The following is a 22,575-nucleotide window of genomic DNA, read 5'->3' on the forward strand; positions in this document are numbered from 1 at the left end:
GGTGAGTTGAGATACTGTATAAGGATGGTGATTGCAGGCGAAGAAAAGAAGTCCAAACAGTAAACTTTGCAGAGTGGTGAGGGGCAGATTTTTACCTGGGGGGGGCATTGTTCATGAGGCTGACTGCAGTGGGGAAGAAGCTGTTTTTATGGCGTGACGTCCTGGTCCGGATGGACCGTAGCCTCTGGCCAGAGGGGAGGGTCTGGAAGAGGTTGTGGCCAGGATGTGAGGGGTCAGCGACAATCCTAGCTGCAATACTGTGGGTCCTTGTGTCGGACAGTTCCTGGTGATGTGGGAGGCTGCAACCGATCACCTTCTCCGCAGAACGGATGACAGGCTGCAACTTGGCCTTGTCCCTGGCCGTGGCTGCAGCAAACCACACTGACATGGAGGATGTGAGAATGGACTGAATGGTGGCTGTATAGAAGTTCACCAGCATCTTCACAGTGAGGTGAAACTTCTTTAGCTGCCGCAAGAAATACATCCTCTGCTGAGCCTTCTTGGTGAGGGAGCTGATGTTCTGCTCCCATTTGAGCTCCCGGGTGATGGTGGTGCCCAGGAAGCGGAAGGACTCCACAGGGGTCACTGGAGTGTCACAGATGATGACGGGGGGGAGGGCCAGAGGGTCTTTCCTGAAGTCCACTATCATCTCAACTGAGAGCGTTGAACTCCAGGTTGTTCCTGCTGCACCATGATACCAGGCGGTCCAGCTCAATTCTGTAGGCCGACTCATCCCCATCAGAGATGAGGCCGATGAGGGTGGTGTCAACAGCAAACTTCAGGAGTTTGACAGACTGGTGACCAGATGTGCAGCAGTTAGTGTACAGGGAGAAGAGCAGAGGGGAAAGAACGCAGCCTTGAGGGGATCCAATGTGATAGTACGGGTGTCGGAGACATGCTTCCCCAGCCTCACGAACTGCCGTCTGTCTGTCAGGAAGTCCGTGATCCACCTGCACATGGAGTCGGGCACGTTCAGCTGGGAGAGCTTGTCATGGAGCAGAGCTGGGACAATCGTATTGAAAGCAGAGCTGAAGTCCACAAACAGAATCCTGGCGTAGGATCCTGGCGAGTCCAGGTGCTGGAGGACAAAGTGTAGCGCCATGTTTACAGCATCGTCTACAGATCTGTTGGCTCTGTAGGCGAACTGTAGAGGGTCCAGGAAGTTGCCAGTGATGTCTTTGAGGTGGCTCAGGACAACGCGCTCAAAGGACTTCATGACCACAGATGTTTAGAGTGACGGGTCTGTAGTCATTAAGTCCTGTGATTCTTGCCTTCTTGGGGACTGGGACAATGGCTGAAGTCCTGAAGCACACTGGTACGTGACAGGTCTCCAGTGAGGTGTTGAAGATCTGAGTGAACACCGGAGCCAGCTGGTTGGCGCAATGCTTCAAGGTGGAGGGAGAGACGGAGTCTGGGCCTGCAGCTTGATAAGGAGAGGTGTGGGGAGGGGGGGTGGCTCTGAGGTGGGGCTGTGAAGGACCCAATGAGACAGTGGGGGAATGGATGGGGCTGCTGTCCAGTGGCTGGTCGTTGATAATGATTGGGGGGTCAGGTCTGTCCCATTGTCAGATGTAGGTGGTTGACAGAGTGGGGGGCTCTAGGCTTGTAATTGGTGATAGCTTTGAGCCCTTTCCAGACAGAGGCAGAGTTGTTAGCTGAGAATTGTTCTTCCATTCTCTTACCATATGCAGATTTGGCTCTTTTCACCTCCTTACCAAATCTGTACTTGGCCTCCTTGTATCTGTCTCTGTCCCCACTTCTGAATGCAGCCTCCTTCTCTGACCTGAGCCTTCTGAGTGTGGCTGTGAACAAGGGTCTGTCGTTGTTGTAGCCAACCCTGGTGCGTGTTGGGATGACACTGTCCTCACAGAAGGTGATGTAGGACGTCACAGTGTCCGTGTACTCATCTATGCTGTTGGTGGCAGACCTAAACACATCCCAATCTGTGCAGTCCAAGCACTCCTGAAGTTCTTCCACTGCATCACTGGTCCACTTCTTGGATGTCCTTACAACAGGTTTGCAGAGCTTTAATTTCTGCCTGTAGACAGGAATCAGATGCAACATGATATGGTCGGACTGGCCCAGTGTAGCGCAGGGAACAGCGTGGTACGCACCGCTGATGGTGGAGTAGCAGTGCTCCAGGACGTTCCCTTCTCTGGTGGGGAACTTGACGAGCTGCTTGAACTTTGGGAGGTCTTGGGAGAGATTACCTTTGTTAAAATCCCCGAGGACAGTAACCAAGGCATCCGGAAGTGCACGTTCTGCTCTCAGTATCTCATCGGTCAGCGCGCGTTGCGCCTCACACACATTAGCTCCCGGCGGGATGTAAACACCGACAAGAATGAATGAGGAGAACTCACGGGGCGAGTAGAAAGGCTTGCAGTTGATGATGATGGCTTCCAGGTCTGGGGAACAGTGCTAAGTTAGTACTGTCACATCGTTGCACCAGCCGTTGTGGATGTAAAAGCAAATTCCACCTCCTTTCATTTTGCCGTAAAGCGCCGTGTTCCTGTCCGCTCTGTAGAGATCGAACCCGCTCAGGTGAAGCGCAAAGTCCAGAATGAGATCGCACAGCCACGTTTCCGTAAAGCACAAAACGCAGGACGTGGAAAAATCCCTGTTCGTGTTTAGCAGCAGGCTCAGCTTGTCCATTTTTTTGCAGAGTGAGTGCACGTTAGAGAGGAGTATCCTGGGGAGCGCTGTGCATGGTCCACGCCAGCGGAGACGCACCACCGCACCTGAGCGCTTTCCTCTTCTGCGGCATCTCACCTTGCTGCGAGCCTCCTTGGTCAGAATTAGCAATAAAACTGCAGTTGAGGCCAGGAAAGTCGGAAATAAAACCTCTGATGGCCATGAGAGCTTACCTGGAGTAGTAGCCATCAGAGTGGCAGAAAACCGAATTAAAGCTCGAAAGAAGAAAAACGAGAGCGCACCGAAACACCAAGGCGGCCATCTGCGGTGCCATCCCGTTGTTGCTGACTGGTGAGAATGGCGAGTTGAGTGGCCAGGGTGCGGTTGAATCTCTCCACCAAGCCATCGCTGTACGGATGCAGCGGTGTGGTCCGGGTTTTCCGGATACCCAGCCGTCGGCAGACCTCACCGAACACCTGGGCCTCGAAGTTGTGCCCTTGGTCGCTGTGAAGCTCCTCCGGAGCACCGAACCGGCAGAACATCTCATTCACCAGGCACTCAGCGGTGGTGACTGCACTCTGGTCAGGCACTGCATAGGCTTCAGGCCACTTGGTGAAGTAGTCCATGGCGACCACAACATAACGATTGCCTCGTTCCATGAGGGGAAATGGGCCCAGCACGTCGACAACCACCCGTTCGATGGGGGCCCTCACCCGGTATTGCTGTAGGGGTGCATGCGAGCACAGGGTGGGCCCCTTTTTGGCAGTGCAGGTGTCACACCGGTGCACAAACATTTCCACATCATGACGGCATCCCGGCCAATAGAACCGTGACCTTAGGTGATGGAGGGTCTTGGTGACCCCAAAGTGCCCTGCTCCGACTGAACCATGAACCAGCTGGAGGACAGTATGATGAAAGCTGTGGGGCACCAGCAACTGAAGCACTTTGTGGCTGCCCTAGCCCTAACCCTAACCCTAACATTACCCTAACCCTAACCCTTACCGTATGGGGTAGCAGGAGGCCACCCCGTACGGTAAGCGTGGACCACTGGGAGTACAAGGCCTTGGTTTCCGTGTCAAGAGGAGAGACCAGGTCAGGCCCAGGTCAGTCTCCGGCCCGCCTCCATCCAGTCCAAAACACAAGTGAGAGCAGGATCCTGGCTCTTTCCATGACGAAGCTGCTCAGGCTCCAGGTCTGTGATGCCCGATGGCGTCAGGGGGTCTCCTGCATCACTGTCCAGGGGTCAACCACCCCCGGCTGCTGATGGATTTCTCAGTGCGGCCACCCGGGGAGTAACTGTGCTTCTATCCTCAGCCCGCTGGCATGGCCAACAGTCTTCTTCCACGCACGGCTGTCGAGACAATGCATCAGCATTCATGTGCAGTCGCCCTGGCCGATGGCAAATCTCAAAGTCATAGTCCTGCAGTATCTCCATCCATCTTGCTAGTTGTCCTTCTGGCTCTTTAAAATTGAGAAGCCAGGTGAGCGACGCGTGGTCCGTGCACAGGAGGAATCTCTGCCCGTATGAGTATGGATGGAAGTGGCGAAGACCCAGGACAATAGCCAGCAATTCCTGCCGAGTGACACATTAGTTCCTCTCTGGCCGGCTGAGCGAACAACTGAAATAGGTGACGACCTTTTCACCATGCTCCTCTTCCTGAGACAACATGGCACCAACTCCCACATTGCTGGCGTCAGTTTCCACAATGAACGGTTATGCCAACACTGGTGACCTGGTGAGAGGGGATTGGAGTTGAGTGAAGGCTTGGGCACAGTCTTCATTCCAACAAAACACCTGGCCTTTCTGTGTCAACCGGTGCAGGGGGCTGGCGACAGTGGCGAAGTCCTTTACAAACCGCCGGTAGTATGATGCAAGGCCCAGGAAACTCCAGAGCTCCCCTACATAGCGCGGTACCAGCCACTCTGACACTGCTGCAACTTTCGCTGGATCGGTAGCCACCCCTGCGGCACTGACCACGTGCCCCAGGAAGGATGTCTCCCGCTGGAACAGATGACACTTCTTGGGATGGAGGCACAGCCCAGTCCGTCGAATGGTGTCAAACACTGCTTCCAAGTTTGTAAGTTCAGCCTCAAAGTCAGTCGCATGGACGAGGAGATCATCCAGATAGACCCACACTGCTGCCGAGAGATGTTTGTCAAAATCCTTTCCATCAGGCACTCAAAGGTTGCTGGGGCATTGCACAGCCCGAAGGGCATCACTCTGAACTGCCACAGTCCCTGGCCAATGGAAAAGGCGGTCTTTGGCCGTGCATCTGGCACCAGCTCCACTTGCCAATAGCCACTGCGAAGGTCAAGGGTACTGAACCATCTGGACCCGCCATACAGTCCTGGGCATCGTCCACCCGCGGCAGCGGGTACAAGTCCTTCCTGGTGACCTCTTTGAGGTGTCGGTAATCCACACAGAGCCGCCAAGTGTCATCTTTCTTTTTGACCAAAACCACCGGGGCTGCCCAGGGGCTTGTGGAGGGCTCAATCACTCCAGCCTCTGCCATTTCCTTGAGTTTCTCCTCTGCTGCAGCTCGCTTGGCCAAGGGCAACCGGCGAGGATGAAGACAGGTGGGGCATGACGTACCGGTGTTGATGTGATGCTGCACTAGATTAGTGTGGGTGCAGACCTCATCTCTAGCCGCAAAGATGTCACAGAACTTGTCCAAAAGTCTTCTCAGCTGGGTCTTCTGATTCTACTCCAACCCGTCGCAGCTCCAGTGGAACAGGTCATCTATTGCCTGTGTGGTCTCTTCTGATTTTGGTTGCGGGGTTGGATGTACCTGGTTCCTGGGCCCGGTGTGGTCAGGGTCACCGTCGTTAGCAGCTGGAAGCAGGGTTGGCTCTTTGGTCATTGGGAGACCCGCCATAAGCCCGTTTGCCATTGTCGGTGAAGTGTAGAAGTGTTTTCCTCCACCCTCATCAGCTGTATGAAGCTTCACAGCCTTGGTTCCCAGTTGAAGAACTGCTGCTGAGACGTCCACCATAGCCTCCCATTTTCCCAGCAGGTCCAGTGCAATTACGCAGGGTTCATGCATCTTCTCTAGCCAAAACCATCTTCTCTAGCGACTACCACTCGAACTGACTTCTCTCCCAGCATTCTCATGCGCTCACCGGTGACTGTTGTGACGCGAAGCTCTGTGGGTCTCCAACCTTGAAACCTTTGGCCATCAGTGCTGGGCAGGATACCCAGCCGGATCAAGGAAATGGTGGACCCTGTGTCGATCAGGGCTCTGCACCGGGTGCCGTCTACTTGAAGTCGTGTCATGGTGGGGAAAAAGGGCTCAGCGGTGGGTGATAGTTCCCCTGATGTGCCACCCCGCTCTAATTTAACGGCGGTTGGGGCCCGAAGCTTCTGGGTGACGGTGCGGGACAGTACCGTGCCATGTGTCCTGGTTCTCTGCATCTGAAACACCCCTCCAGGTTCTGTTGGACAGTCCTCTTGACTCTGCGTCGTGGCTGTGGTGGAGACACGCCGGCTCACTCTGTTCCACGTCTGCCTGCCGGACTTGGTGCTTCATACTCGCTAAGGCATGTAGCTAATTTTCAGTTCTCCTCATTCCCAGACATAAAAACATTGTCCAAAATTTTAAAATGAACTTGAGCTAAGTAGTTACCGTAATAAGTTTGAGAATCACTGAAGCTAATGTTGATGCTAACATTGATTAATGTAGAGGGCACAAGCCAGCGTCAAATTGTGCTGGTCCCAAGCCCAGATAAATACAGAGGGTTGTGTGAGGAAGGGCATCTGACGTACAACTTTTGCCAAATCGATTAAGCGAATTGAATATATGATTTCCATACCAGATCGGTTTGTGGCCCAGGTTAACAACGACTGCCATTGGTTCACCTACAGGGTGCCGGTGGAAATTGGACTACTGTTGGTCGAAGAAGGAGAGGAGGAAAGTGTGTTCGTAGGAAGAGACAGAAGAGGAATGCCAAGAGTATAGGACTGAGAGCAGGGACGTCGAATGTTGGAACTATGACAGGAAAAGGTAGAGAGTTGGTTGACATGACGGAGAGGAAGAAAGTAGACATACTGTGTGTCCAGGAGACCAGGTGGAAAGGTAGCAAGGTTAGAAGTTTAGGAGCAGGGTTCAAGTTGTTCTATCATGGTGTAGATGGGAAGACAAATGGAGTAGGAGTTATCTTGGAGGAGTGTGTTAGGAATGTCCTGGAGGTGAAAAGAGTGTCGGATAGAGTGATGAGTCTGAAGCTAGAAATAGAAGGTGTGATGTTCAATGTTGTTAGTGGGTATGCTCCAAAGGTAGGATGTGAGCTGGAGGAGAAGGAGAAATTCTGGTCGGACTTTGATGAAGTGATGCAGAGCATACCTAGAAGTGAGAGAGTTGTCATCGGTGCTGACTTCAATGGACATGTTTGGTGCAGGAAACAGAGGTGATGAAGAGGTGATGGGCAGGTTTGGTATCCAGTAGAGGAATGCAGAAGGATAAATGGTGGTTGACTTTGCAAAAAGGATGGAAATGGCTATAGTGAATACTTTCTTCCAGAAGAGGCAGGAACATAGGGTAAACTATAACAGTTTAGGTAGGAGCACACAGGTAGACTACATCTTGTGTAGATGGTGTAATCTGAAGGAGATCAGTGACTGCAAAGTAGTGGTAGGTGAGAGTGTAGCCAAACAGCATAGGGTGGTGGTGTGCAGGATGACTCTGGTGGTGAGGAAGATGAAGAGGACAAAGACAGAGCGGAGGACAAAATTATGGAAGTTGAAAATGGAAGAGTGTTGCAGGACTTTTAGGAAAAAGTTAAGACAGGCTCTGGGTGGTCAGGAGGTACTTCCAGATGACTGGACAACTACATCTAATGTGATCAGGGAGACAGGTAGGAGAGTACTTGGTGTGTCATCTGGAAGGAAAGTAGACAAGGAGACTTAGTGATAGAATGAGGAGGTACAGGAGTGTATACAGAGAAAGAGGTTTGCTAAGAAGAAGTGAGACACTGAGAGGAATGAGGAAAGTAGACAGGAGTACAGGGAGATGCAGCGTAAGGTGAAAGTAGAGGTAGCAATGGCCAAACAAGGGGCTTATGATGACTTGTATGCTAGGTTAGACAGTGAGTAGGGAGAGATTGATCTATACAGGTTGGCAAGACAGAGAGACAGAGTTGGGAAGGACGTGCAGCAAGTTAAGGTGATTAAGGACAGGGATGGAAGTCTATTGACAGGTGCCAGTAGTGTGATGGGAAGATGGAAAGAGTACTTTGAAGAGTTGATGAATGAGGAAAATGGGAGACAACAAAGACTAGAAGAGGTGGCTGTTGTGGACCAGGAATTAGCAAAGATTAGTCAGGATGAAGTGAGGAGAGCATTGAGGAGGATGAAAAGTGGAAAAGCAGTCGGTCTTGATGATATACCTGTGGAGGTATGGAAGTGTCGAGGAGAGGTGGCAGTAGAGTTTCTGACTGGGTTGTTCAACAGGATCTTAGATAGTGAGAAGATGCCTGAGGAACGGAGGGGAAGTGTGCTGGTGCCCATTTTTAAGAACAAGGGAGATGTGCAGAGTTGTGGCAACTACAGAGAAATAAAGCTGATGAGCCATACAATGAAGTTATGGGAAAGAGTAGTTCAAGCTAGACGAAGGGCAGAAGTGAGCATTTGTGAGCAGCAGTATGGTTTCATGCCAAAAAAAGAGTACTACAGATGCAGTATTTGCTTTGAGGATGGTGATAGAGAAGTACAGAGAAGGCCAGATGGAGCTGTATTGTGTTTTTGTAGATGTTGAGAAAGCTTAAGACAGGGTGCCCAGAGAGGAACTGTGGTATTGTATGAGGAAGTCTTGAGTGGCAGACAAGTATGTCAGAGTGATGCAGGACATGTATGAGGACTGTAAGACAGTGGTGAGGTGTGCTTTAGGTGTGACAGAGGAGTTCAAGATGAAGGTGGGACTTTATCAGGGATCAGCTTTGAACCCTTTTTTGTTCACTATGGTGATGGACAGGTGACAGATGACAGATGAGGTTAGACAGGAATCTCCAAGGTACTATGATGTTTGCAGATGACATTGTGGTCTGTAGTGAGAGCAGAGAACATGTGGAGAAGAGGCTAGAGAGGTGGGGGTTTGTCCTGGAAAGGAGCGGAATGTAGGTTAGACGCAATAAGACAGAGTACACGTGTGTGAATACGAAGGACTCAAGTTGAAGTTTGAGGTTACAGGGGGAAGATATCAAGAAGGTGGAGGATTTTAAGTACTTAGGGTCAACAGTCCAGGGCAATGGAGAGTGTGCCATCCTGCCTGCATGTACACGCAGGATGGAACGGGTGGAGGAAAGTGTCCGGTGTGACGTGTGATAGAAGAGTTTCAGCTAAAATGAAACGAAAGGTGTACAAAAATGTGTTGAGACCAGCGATGTTGTTTGGTCTAGAGACAGTGTCACTGAGGAAAAGACAGGAGAGCTGGAGGTGGCAGATATGAAGATGCTGAGGTTCTCTTTTGGAGTGACCAGGATGGATAGGATCAGGAATGGATACGTCAGAGGGACAGCAGATGTAAGAGCGGCAACATGTATTTTACTTAATTTATTAGTTTTAGTTATTTTTAACATCTTACTTAACATGGATATTTTGAAAGTGGGAAATTTAAATGTTAATGGAGCAAAAGAGGCAAAGAATAGAGCACAGAGAGTCATTTTGAGCAACAACACCTCTCTCAGTGAAGGAGTGGGCTTCTTCTTCTCAAAAACTCTCTCTCCAGTCTCACTGGAGGTCGAGCATTTTATCAAGGGGAGGTTGCTTTTACTAGAGTCCGGTTTGAGCATGTCATGGCTAATTGTATTAATGTATACACTCCAACAACTGGTGCCAAGAGAAAGTTGTTGGTTTTTTTCAAAATCAATGAGGTTTTTAAACAGCTGTTCCTTGGAGGATTTTTTATTCATAGGTGGAGATTTTAATTGTACTGAAAATGCATCTGTAGATCGCAATCATACAGAGCTGCATCCAGCATCCAGTATCCCAACATGCTCTGAGGCAGCTGGTCCACTCTCATGGCCTGGTGGACATTTGGAGAAGGATGCATGCAGACAGCAGACAGTACACCTGGTCCCACATCAGAGAGGGTAGAATCTCCTCAGCCAGACTTGACCATTTTTATTGTTTTAAGCATCATTTTAATGTATTTAAAATGTGCAAGATTTTACCTATTGGTTTTACAGATTATCCCCTGCTTTTATGTCATGGTTTTATGCAAAATGTTTTACCTAGAAGTGCATATTGGCATTTTAACTCAGTTTTAACATTGGATAACAGGTTCAGGGAGGCCCTTAATTATTTCTGGGCTGTTTTTAAACAGAGGAAGGGTGATTTTAACAGTGTTAGGCAGTGGTGGGACCATGGTAAGACTGAAGTCAAGTTACTCTGCCAACATCACACCTTCAACATTACACGAGGCATCAGCAGATCTATGAAAGACCTGGAGTCTGATATAGTGGAACTAGAGAAAAAAATGAGTCTGCAGAAGATCGAGGATGTTTTGAAACCCTCAAAGAGAAAAAAAATGGCACTAGTCGACCTGCTAAATAATAAGGTACAAGGTGCACTGGTCAGGTCCTGATTCCTAAACATCAATGAGATGGATGTTCCCTCTAGCTTCTTCTTCAGCCTGGGGAAAAAAATAAAGGAAAGTAATCCACACATGTCATCAGACACGGGACAAGAACTGAGTGAACCCAACAAGATCCGAAGGTGGGAAGTGCAGTTTTACTTCTCTCTCTACTCCTTGGAGTATGAGGAAGAGGAAAAGCTTTTGGAGGGGTTCTCCAACAGACTACCGTAGATGTCTGAGGACACCAACTCCCGGCTTGAAAAGACGCTGCAGATGCAGGAGCTGCAGGCTGCTCTGCTAAGTATGCAGGGACAGAGGGCTCCCGGCATCGAGTTTTATAAAGCCTTTTGGGACATCTTTGCTACAGACCTTTTCGATGTCTTTAATGAAAGTCTGCGTTCTGTCTATGCCAGTGTCCTGTCGCAGGGCCTTCCTAACGCTCCTGCCAAAGAAAGGGATTACAAGCTTCTGTGTCGATTACAAGCTTCTGCCCAAAGCCTTGGCCAACAGGCTGAGAGGAGCTATGGAGCAGATCATCCATCGGGACCAGACCTACTGTGTACTTGGCAGGCCCATGGTAGACAATGTCTACATAATTCGGAATGTTTTGGAGGTCTCCAGCTCATTGAGTGTAAACACTGGCCTGATTTCTCAAGACTAGGAAAAAGCTTTCGACCGTGTTGAGCAAAACTTCTTCTGGAGAGTTATGAAGAAGTTTGGGTTCAGCGCAGGTTTTATAGCTAAGATCAAGGTGTTGTACAGTGATGGTGAGAGTGTGCTGAGGGTTAATGGTAATCCGTGTGCTCCTTTTAGAGTGTGTAGAGGGGTCCGGCAGGGCTGTGCTCTCTCCAGGATGCTCTTGGCACTCTCCCTCAAACCCCTCCTGAACAAAATACGCTCTGGCATTCAAGAACTGATTTTACCAAGTTGTAATAGGAGCATTGTTTAATCAGCATACGCTGATGATATTGTTGTTATTAGAAACCAAAAGGAAGCAAACATTTTAACCAATGTCATTAATCAGTTTTCTATTGTATGGACAGCGAAAGTGAACTTAACAAAAAGTGAGGCTGTTGCTGTTGGGGAGTGGCGTGAAACCATCCCAGTTCATCCCCAGAGTCTGGCTTGGAAAAAAGATGGCCTGAAACACTTGGGAATCTATCTGAGTAATGAAAACATAGTCCAGAAAAACTGGGACTGTGTCACGGAGCAGATTGAGAGAAAACTCTTCAAATGGAATTGGTTGCTCCCTATGATGTCTTTTAAAGGTAGGGTTCTGGTTTTCAAGAATCTTGTGGCATCACAACTGTGGCATAAGATGATATTTTTTGAACCCCCGTCAGGATTATTAGCACAAGTGCAGAAGAAAATAGTAGATTTTCTTTGGGACGGTCTGGGTGCCACAAGGGGTTCTGATTTTAACCAGAGAGGAGGGGGGACAGGGCCTCATCCACTTGGCCAGTGGAACTGCCACTTTCAGATTGCAGTTAATAAAGAAATATCTGACAGGGTCAGCTAACATAATGAAAGGAGCCACTAGTCCATGGAGCCAGGCTAGACATCAGATGTAATAACACACCTGGCCTGACAGCAGCACTGTATAAATTGAAGACCCTGTGCCTACAGCAGTTGGTGGATGTAGTGGGACCAGAACTAAGCGAGGCCCTGGGCTCTCTACCAGGTGTACACTCCATCTGGGTAGCACAGAAGATCCTAGAGCTCTGGAAGAAGAGGCTATGCAAAGAGGAGAGGAGCCTAATTATGGATTATAAACGGAAGAAAATCAAACCGGACCCAGCAGACCCCTTTCACTGAGTTCTTCACCCTTTTAACTGTGGTTTTTACTCTGTTTGATATAGTTTTTACTGAAAGGGTTTTTATCATGGAAGCTGGTTACAAAAAAATTTACAAAGAAAAATGGCAACTCTTAAATGTTCTTTCCGGAGAAGCAAAAATGCCAATCTACTGTACATCAGCAGGAAAAACCAGGTGGAGAACAAACTGGGCCAGGAGGCCAGCTCAGTCTGACTCTGTAACATCAGGGCCAGACTGAGACTAGAATATATTTTCTATATTTTAAACAAATGGGGAATATGGATGCGTTGAAACAACTTTTGTGCTACAAAAAACATAATCTGTTCTGTCATTGGAAATTGGCTAGAATTTACACGTTTTTACTGGTTGATTAAAAAAAAAATGATTAAAGCAGGAAAAGTTGCACTTTACCCTTTCTTGTAAATATACAAAAATGTAAATAAAGTGTTCTTTTGAAAAAAAAAACCTCACTCTTTGTCTCTCTCTCTTTGTCTCATCTCTATACACACAAACACACGCATTGTCCATCATGGACAAAAACAAGCAATTTAAACATTATTATCTAACTTTATTTATTATATACACACAAGGATATCAGTGTTTACATGTTGATGCTTACGTTGTATAAATCTTCATCATGGACAAAATAAATCTGATGCTCTGATACAGCGATACCACACAGAAAATTACAGTTTTTCTCATATCAAAACTTCATTGAAATACTGAAAATTCAGCAGAAAGAAAGGGGTTTTATTTAAATAGATTTTTCCAGCCTTGGTACACCAAAACAACACCAAAGCCAACACCACTAAATATAAATCACCATCTTACTTTATCTTTTCAGGTTTATTTGTAAATTATTACAATTATGATACCTTCAGTGTTTGATAGTCCAGAAAGGTCATTCATTTCCTAACTGATCTGCTCTTATCCTGTGCTGGAGTTCATCCTCACTGACATAGAGCAGGAGCTGGGGTAAATAATACAACCAACACTTCAAAAGAGAAACAAACATCCATCCAAATTATAATTAATCTTCAATTTTATAGAGGTTTGTATAAAATAAAAAATTACTTGAGAAAAATATGGAATATTTCAGTAAATATTAGATTCTACTATTTCTGAGTATAGAAGTTAATGTTCCACAATAATTACATTTCAAAGGAATTACAACCCATGCGACACTTTTTACGATAATTCATGTTTAATATGTCTCAGATCATTTTAAAAGAAAGCTGCAACCGACAAGTTTAGAAGAGATAATTTATACTTTATAGGTCACTCATTTGACACCCAAATACATCTATGAAACTCCAGAGGTTGTCTTCATATCCCACTGTTCAGAGTTATCCATGACTCTGATGTGTTTGAATGTATACTGAAGGCGGGAAAAACAGGCTCCCTAAACACAGTGCTGAAAGTGTGGAGGTGCTCCCTACGCCCTTTGATGCTGTGGAACATTAATGTTCCCCCCTCATAGTCTAGAGCTATCTCAATCCTTTGTAGTAGACAATTGGTCATTTCTCTCAGAGCCACATTACATGAGGACTGACACACTGTCAGCTTCCCATTTTTCCACTGCAGACGCCAGGACACAGAGTTGTGTCCTAGCCGGCTGTGGTCACCACGGCGAGGAATGCTCTTGTAGCACACGCCCATTGACCACATGGTCTTGTCTCCCACGTCTAACACCCACACGTGCTCTCCACTTGAGAACCCCTGGCTGCACAAAACCTGGGGCGCGGTTGTAAAACGTTCTGGGTGCTCCATATACAGTTGTTTAGCTACGCTGTACTTGACAGTGCGCTGATCACTGGAGACTATCAGGTTGGGGTGGGCGGTGCAGGGGTTGAAGGTGAGGTCCAATGGGTTGAGGAGGATAAGAAGGGATTCCAAGAGACGGGTCATTTCTGAACGGAAATCTTGGGTTTTGAGGCCTTCCTGGAGTCGTTTGGTGTTGAGCGGTGCCTTTGAAGGAAACTTAAACGAAATGCCACCAGTGACAGCTTCTCTCAGCTTCTGGTCAATTAGGATAAATCTGGACAGCAGAAGATTTTCTTCAGTTTACACAAGATGTTTCTTACTATAGACTGAATCAGTGCACTTTGTGTGGACATACAGTATATCTGCAAGTTCTACATGTAAAATATTTTATATACACATGTTTTTCATGCACTGGTTTTCTGTTGTACCTGTGTATGAAGGCGCATGCATCAGTCTCCTTGAGGGCCTCTTCAGCACCATGATGGGCCTCCAGTAACTGCTGCTGTTGCTCTTCGAGGGCATTCAGTCCGAATTGCCAACTTTTCCTACGCTGGCCTCGCTCATCCTCTAAAAGCACATGCAGGCGCTCCTTATACCTGAATTAAACACAATGTTAGATAGGAAGAAGGATTGGGTACTCATTTGAATGAAATAAAAATAAAAAACTTAATCCCCGCAGGGAAATTTTTTGTCCACTCTTGTGTTAGTCAATCTGTTCGTCATACGGATATGTGTACAGGCCCATGACACACACACACACACACACACACACAGAAACAGACACACACACACACACACACACACACAAGAGGGGCCTGTAAACATGCAGATGAGAGGTAGAGCCGTAGACAGCTCCTTCATGGTGCACCCGAATGAGCAACTCATAAATGCAATGTTGCATTGCTCAAGGGCATCTCGGCAGTGCTCAGGAGGTGAACGACATCTCTCCACTACACTAAATTTTTTTTTGCCCAAATGGGCCTTGAACTGGTCACCCTCCGTTCTCCAGGCCAAGACCTAGTTGACTGAGCTACTGCTGTGCCAAATTGTTTGTTTCAAGGTTTATTATAGACTTGGTAACTCGGAAAGAAAACCGTATCAAAAATCTCACTGCCTTTTGTAACATCGCTAGATCCATGAGAATTTCTCAACAGTATTTCATTTCATTTTTTGTGTTCACACAAACATACACAGACACACACAGACACACAGACACACAGACACACAGACACACACACAGACACACACACACACACACACACACACACACACACACACACACACACACACACACACACACACACACACACACACACACACACACACACACACACACACACACACACACAGCTGTTCTTTAACCTCCTGTGAAATTATTTACTGGCATTTCAAAAATGTTGGTGAACTGGTAGTCTCTTTTCATGCGTCCTTTTGTCCTTGATCCGGCTATTTAAGCCTCAGGAAGGGTCTGATGCACATACTATAAATCAGAGATTGGCAAATGGTACATAGACCACAGCCTACAACGGGAAGGGACTCTGATTGAAACTGATCCTTATGGAGCAGGAGGTGCCACATCAGCTAAATAACCTAAAAAATAAAAATGACATTAAATTTCTAATAAAGTGAAGATTTTAGACATAATGGTTTATAAACCGTAAAAATACATCAAGACTGCTCAGAAAGTTTTGTACAGACCCATAGTTTTACTGTATGTTTAGAAATAAACATGGGCTCAGGGAAAGCAATTTTAATATGTGTATTACTTTAAGAATAATTTTAGTAAGCATGTATTTTGCTCTTTGGAAAAAATATGTTCCTCTTTAAAGTAAAGCACAGCCCACAGTTCTTCACAATCTGATTAAAGTAGGTCATTCCCACTTTTTGCTTGAAAGCATGAGCCATCACTTTTATTGTACTTTTATTGTCTTAACTACTATAAAGGCAGCAGCTGCATATTACCTGTCCACCAGTGCTGCCATACTATTCATCACACCGACAGCCCTGTGAACCATTTTGTCCCCCACAGCTTCAAAAGCTCCTTGTTCCTCCATCGTCTTCTGCAGGAGACTCTCAGTCATCTGCAGCCTGCAGGCAACAACCTAGACACAGAGATTTCATGTTCTTGAGTTTTTCATGTTTACGCTTTAAGAGTTAAAACTGGAATAACTAGTTGATCTTTTCCTGTCAGATGATCTAACCACGGACAGATGCATGATAATTTTCAGAACAGGCTTTGTCAGGAGTCGTGGCACCTTTCATCATGTCTGTCAGACATTTCTAGCATGCGTGTCATTTATCAGAGACATGTAGCATCTGTTCTCTGCTTGTTGTTGTTCTCTGCTAAGTATATCACCTGGAAAGAACCCTCCAATTTATCAATACTATGTGATTTTAGTTGTAGGTTTCTGTTGCGATGCTACAACATCAAGAAGTTTGCTATGAAAAGTTGATTAATTTTAATGACAATGCAACTACCTTCTGGCTTGTCCTATTAGGGGTCACCACAGTGCGTCATCCTTTTTCCATTTTAGATGAACGCTCGTATTTTTATGGCAAAGTTTTTTTTACGCCAAATGCCCTTCCTGCCTCAGCCCTTTGCATGTATACGAACTTGGGACTGACCTATAGTTGATACTGGCTTGTGCCGACATAGGACTGCAGATGCCGGACAATATATTACAGACTACAATATTATATCATTATAGACAGAGCTGGAGGTAGCAGAGATGAAGATGCTGAGGTTCTCTCAGGGAGTGACGAGGAAGGATAGGATCAGGAATGAGTACATCAGAGGGACAGCACATGTTACAGGTTTGGAGATAAAGTCAGAGAGGCCAGACTGAGATGGTTTGAACATGTCCAGAGGAGAGATAGTGAATATATTGGTAGAAGGATGCTGAGTTTTCAACTGTCAGGCAGGAGGCCTAGAGGAAGACCAAAGAGGAGGTTTATGGATATAGTGAAAGAGGACATGAGGGTAGTTGGTGTGAGAGAAGAGGATGCAGAAGACAGGGTTAGATGGAGGCAATCGATTAGCTGTGGCGACCCCTGAAGGGAAAGGAAAAGAAGAAGAAGAAAAAGACAATATTATATCATTATAGATATAAAACATAATAGAAATACACAATAACAACCTTGCTGCGACTCTCAAGGGCTCGCCTCATCTCTTCTTTGGCTACACTGAAAGTGAGAACATCGTGATCCTTATGATGGCCTTGAATGAAGCACAAAGCACACAGCAACACCATATCATCGGAACAAAAGTACTCCAGGGGACGGTGGTGGGTGACACAGTCCTTGGTAGCTGGCTCATTGGAGATGTCCACCACAGTGTGCATCCTGAATGTTTCCTTCTCTTGGTGCTTCTGAAAGTGCCTGAAACACAGCGACACCTCACACTTCAGGCAGGTTTTGATGGCCAGCAGCTGCTCGTCTATGCAGTGGTCACAGAAAGCCTTCACATTCTCAGTCACATGCTGCGTATCCATTAGTGGTGCGGTGGCCTGAAAACTCTCAATGATGCTGCAGAGTTTGAAGTTTTTCTGCAAAGATTCCACATCTTGGAACTCCTCACGACACTCTGGGCAACGTGGGAGGGTTTTGTCTCTTGTGCAGGCAGCAGTTGTCATCTGGATGCAGGATCGACAGTAGTTATGGCCACAAGGGAGAACCATTGGATCGGAGTAGAGCTGGAAGCAGATGGGGCAGCTCAGCTCAAAGGCTAGCTGCTCCACTGGCTTAGACAGAGACATGATGAGATGTGAGCTGGTGGTTTCTTTTGTCATTGATTTCTCTTCTCTTGCGAATTTCTTGTTCAGAAACCCATCTTGATTGTGTCCTAATATTTTCTCTCCTGTCTTTTTCTCTCCGTCCTCTCTCTGCAGATAAGTGCTGTGAGGTAACAGGCGGTGTAAACTGCAAACAAGGAAGTCGGGTGCTTACCTTTTTTTTTTAAGCCAGAGGGTGCATCAGCACATGCATGAAGGGCACTATTGTTTGTGCTGCTTGACAAGCAATCAGTCATAGGGGATTCTGTTGATCGTAAAAACATGTCTCACTTTATTTTCTGTTGCAGAGTTTCACAACCAGTCTTTATAAAATGGGTCAACGTCCTCAGGGAACATTTTAAAGAAAGGTGGAAATTTTTTCCATCTTTGCTCAAAAGCTGCATTGTTTCATTCTCTGACTGCATTGAGAGTGTACACTTGATGTATGCATTGTGACATGCAGTAAAGATAAGATATTCCCTTATTAGTCCCACAGTGGGGAAACTACATAAATTGAACAAGCATGCAGCTAAGTCACATGTGCTGTTGTCAGTAAACAAAGAGGAAGGGCTGTCATAGTCATCACATTTTTTTCACAAATATTTTGGATTTGAGGACCTGTAGGCAAACTACTTTATATTGACTGCATTTCAGTCCCTCAGTCTTGAAATTGTAACTTCCCATCTATCATTTTTACATAGTATGATTTACATTTTCCAGTTCTCAAGGATCTGGGTTTGTGTTGGTAAATACAGAAAGTGTTTCCAACTTGTGAAAATCTCGAAAGTAGTAAGAGTTAGGTTCATCAGTGGGGGTGTGTACATCTTAAGGTCATTTTATGAAAATTGTGTTAAATACAGATATATCTCATGTGAAAAGTCCATCATGTATGGTTATATAGTTGTATGTTACATTTCACCAGGTTTCTTACTCCCCCATGTGGTGATAGGTCAGTTCAGCTGTGTTGACTAAATAATCAAGACTTAACTTTCACTTACCCCTCACTGGAATTAGTTTTTCTTAAATGTGAGCAAGTTTTAGTCTTTCAGAAGCAACATTCAGATGCATCATTTAATTTAGCATTAGAAACTTCAGGGAAAATATCCCTTCCCTTACATTTATGTTGTTAGCACCAGTGTGAACAAGTTATCCCATTATGCAGAGAGACACCTCGAGTAAAGAACACGGATCACGTTCTGATGCCAATTCAGCCTATTTTGCTTATGTTCATCACAGTAGACTCCACAGTTATTTTCCTGTGAAGCAGTGGATTGATTGACTGTTACAAAATGTTGATATCTCCTCATCAAGAATAAGATTTTTCAAAATCAGCTGTTGATCAGAGCTGATAAAAATTCACTGAATGGTAGAAGTCCCACTTCTGCTTTTGAGCCATCAAAGTGATTCTACAGTATCACATTGTTCTCTGAGGACATACAGAAAGTAGCCTGTCACCTGTCACCTGCAATCTGTTTCCCAAACAGGACCAATCCAAAACTGCTGGAGCTCAGAGTCAGGTCCCTACTCTACAGTGTTGTTTCACGTTTGATTTCTGTGGAAATGGGAAGTCATGTGCTTATTTGCTTATTTATTTCAGGGAAAAGGTAATTTTTGGTAAGTGTAAATGTTAAACAGTAGTAGCTGTTCGATAGATAGATAGATAGATAGATAGATAGATAGATAGATAGATAGATAGATAGATAGATAGATAGATAGATAGATAGATAGATAGATAGATAGATAGATGATTGACTTAATATTTGTCCATTGAATGCACCATTAATGTATGTGTAAAATGATATAGATTAAAAAAAATCCCTGTCAGGAGGAGAGAACATGTAGATGAATAGTCAAAAGCTGATTCAAGACAGGAAACACTTAATCATCACATATCACTTTAAGTCCGTTTTACTTCATGTATGTCTATCTACAGTATATAGGAGGCACATGACTGTGAATCTGTCACACGTGCTGTGGAGAAGATGAAAGTGGAGCAAGGTGTGGGGGAGCAAGGTGTAATGACAAGACAAGATGATCTTCAAAAGTAAGTAAGTTTGTTTATGGTGACACTTATTCTAATCCTTTTGGAGACATTCTTCCATAGTTTTATGTATCCTTGTCAGCAGTTGTGGTCTTCTGTTGTCCATATTAATTGTTTCGGGAGCATGGAGGAGATACCACCAGTTGTACAAGAGAAGTCTGGACCACTATTTGCTCTGTTGAGCAAGCAGGAGCAGTACAGGCACTGTCAGAGCCTTGCAGAATGATTTCTAGCAGCTACTGTTCCAGGACATGTACAGTAATAGTCCTGGAAGTGGCTGAGACTGTTTTAGCTTTCAGTCAGTTTGGCTGAAACTGATTCCATAAGGATGACGTGTAATGCAAATGTTCTCTAGTGGCATCACGTTGACGTCAGGATTTCCAGGTCTGCTTTTGGTATCCCAAGCCCCTTGAAGAGAACTGGTTGATGCTGGGAAAATGTCAAAGTGTTAAAGAGTCTGAAAACATTTGGTGAATGCTGGTGTGTAGCGTTCCTGGATGATGACTGTCCACCACTCATACCGTTGACTTGAATCCAATGGAGCTCTTATGGGACAGCCCAGGTGCTCACTGATGCATCCATGTCTGAGAGAAGATCCCCATCCACTAACTCACCAGAGGTATGGACAGATGTTGTCTGGAGTACATGCTGGTACACAGGGCCACACGTATTTGCACAACTGTATTTGTCATTTAAGTGTTCCTTTATTTTTTTGTGAAGTCACAGAATTTCTCTCATTAATTCATTTTCCACATTGCTTTATCCAGATCCCAGCGTTCTTATGGGCATGAGGCGAGGACACATACCCGACACGATGTCAGCGCATCAAGGAAGACAGACAACCACTCACGCACATACTCACACCTACTGACAATTTAGAACTGACTAATCCTTCTGAGCTGCAGGTGATTGGAGATGGGAGGAAGCCAGAGAAGCCAGAGAGAACCCACGCAGACACATGCAGAACATACAAAACAGGAATCGAACGTGGAACCATCTTGCTGTGAGAAGAGCCACTGTGCCTCACCCATTTTCTCTTATTACATTGTGAAAACATTCCAGACATGTAATGGTCCTGGAAATGTTTGGATTTCTTCCAAAACAAAACTGGTCTCATAAAACATGATCATATCTGCTCGATACATACATTCTACCACCAGAGGTCTCTCAACAGTAACGCACCACATGTAGTGTGGGATCATGAGAGGATAAATGCCTTGTTGCCTTGAATATAATTACATAGTTCTGTGGGTTAGAACATTGCATTTGGGACAGTCTAAGAACACAAACCAATATTACCCAATTGTAATTCTTTTTTTTTTTTAGACCGAAGGGGAAAAAAGCTATCAATGCTATTGTAAAATATCATTTTGTCCAGTTTTTTATCCAATTTGAATTAATCCATTTCCAACATACTTAAATACAAGATTATTTCCTAACAATTACTGACATCCAGTAACCTGAGTTTTGAATCTGAATTTTACCTGCTCAGTTGTAGATGGTTACTGTAATAAAGTCAGTATTTGTGTCCTGCCAAAGGGGTAGCAAGTAAAATCTGTGCTTTTACTGCTGGTATAGCATGGGCAGCAACAGACAAGTTTAGCCAGGCAGTTGTGGATCGATATAATGGCTGGGGGGACATTTTCTTTCCTAATGTCTTCGACTGCTTCTATTCACCTTAAAAAGGAGAATCATTCACAGATATTTAAAAAAATATATATATCAACATTCAGGGTGGAGATCACGAGATCAAACCTAAACCATTGCTTTAAAACTACTTTGAGTGCCAGAAAAGTCAAATACAATATTCTGGTTTACTTGTGGTCAAATCAGTTACAAAACGTATTTGCCGTCGTTCAATACAACAAAATCCAGTGGGCTACCATGGCTGTCTGTTGCTGGAAGGTAAAGTCATCTGAGGTCCAGCATGTTACTGTAGTCAAAGGCCAGCAGCTATGCTAATGGACCTGAATGCCAGCTATGCTCAGCTACAGAGTGGAGTAATAGGGATCTAGCTGACAAGGATGTATCTCTGCCAGTGTTTAATAATTGTTTACATTTAGCTGCTTAAAGCAGATGTACTTGTTCTTTTAGCCACTGTTATCAGTATAGTTATTAACCAAAAAATGTAATATGTATTTGACAATTACTCTCTCAAAAAGTGTTCGTGCTTGATCTTAGTGGTGGTGGCGGCCGATGGCTCTCCCGAAGCTGATAAAATGAAAAAGCTGGTGGAGGATGCACATCACAGCAGCTTGAAAGGGTTGAAGATACAGACAGAATGATTTTCAAAGAGAGTGACAAGCTAGCGATGAAGGTGTGTCACTCTGCTACTGTATGGAGGAGTTCAGCTGAAATCTTATTTATCAGCCCAGAAAATGGGATCATGAAAGTTACTAAACATGTGTGAGCGTGTAACCTGCAGGATGGTGTTAGACACTATCCAAGGTGCAATAGTAATAGTAATAGTATACCTGCCTAATTTTTGTTAGAGCTTCTTTACACAGACAGGTCAATCAGGGGGATGGAATCTGTGATACATTGTTAATAATATGCAGTGGTACAAAACACAGCAAGTGGAGCCACAATATTTTAAGTCTAACATTAAAGGTCTGACCAGATTTGGGTATCATGAATTTTATCGTAGTTCAACTGGAATAAAGTTCATTTTAATCGGCCAGAAAAATATACTGTGAATTCCCAAGCATAATGATTCTTGTGACAATGCAAATATGAATAAATTAAGCCAGTATTATGACAGATCATTAGCCACACAATGGTGTTACTGATTTATAATGTGATTAATGAATTAAGTAATTCTGAATCTAATTAAAGAAACCTAACTAGATATTATGGGTACATACATAGATGAATCATCTGCACTTTATCTACTGACAATGTTCAAGACACATAGCATTAAGAATCTTGAATCAACATTAAGAAATTCATTCAGCACTGACACCATAAAATTGGCCAGAAACATCAC

The 22,575-nt window shown here is 45.2% G+C and overlaps 1 protein-coding gene across 1 annotated transcript; it reads right to left on the reverse strand.

The window, feature by feature from the left end:
• Nucleotides 1-12,605: 12,605 nt before the first annotated feature.
• Nucleotides 12,606-17,685, reverse strand: LOC137611955 (E3 ubiquitin-protein ligase TRIM39-like). Its single transcript, XM_068340186.1, has 4 exons — nucleotides 16,916-17,685; nucleotides 15,741-15,880; nucleotides 14,207-14,374; nucleotides 12,606-14,052 (listed from the first exon to the last, which is right to left on the reverse strand). The coding sequence occupies exons 1-4, from the start codon at nucleotides 17,564-17,566 to the stop codon at nucleotides 13,341-13,343; spliced, it is 1,671 nt and encodes a 556-aa protein (XP_068196287.1). The 5' UTR covers nucleotides 17,567-17,685; the 3' UTR covers nucleotides 12,606-13,340.
• Between the last annotated feature and the right edge of the window lie 4,890 nt (nucleotides 17,686-22,575).

This window comes from Antennarius striatus, chromosome 2 (assembly GCF_040054535.1).
Source record: "Antennarius striatus isolate MH-2024 chromosome 2, ASM4005453v1, whole genome shotgun sequence".
Taxonomy (NCBI): Eukaryota; Metazoa; Chordata; class Actinopteri; order Lophiiformes; family Antennariidae; genus Antennarius; species Antennarius striatus.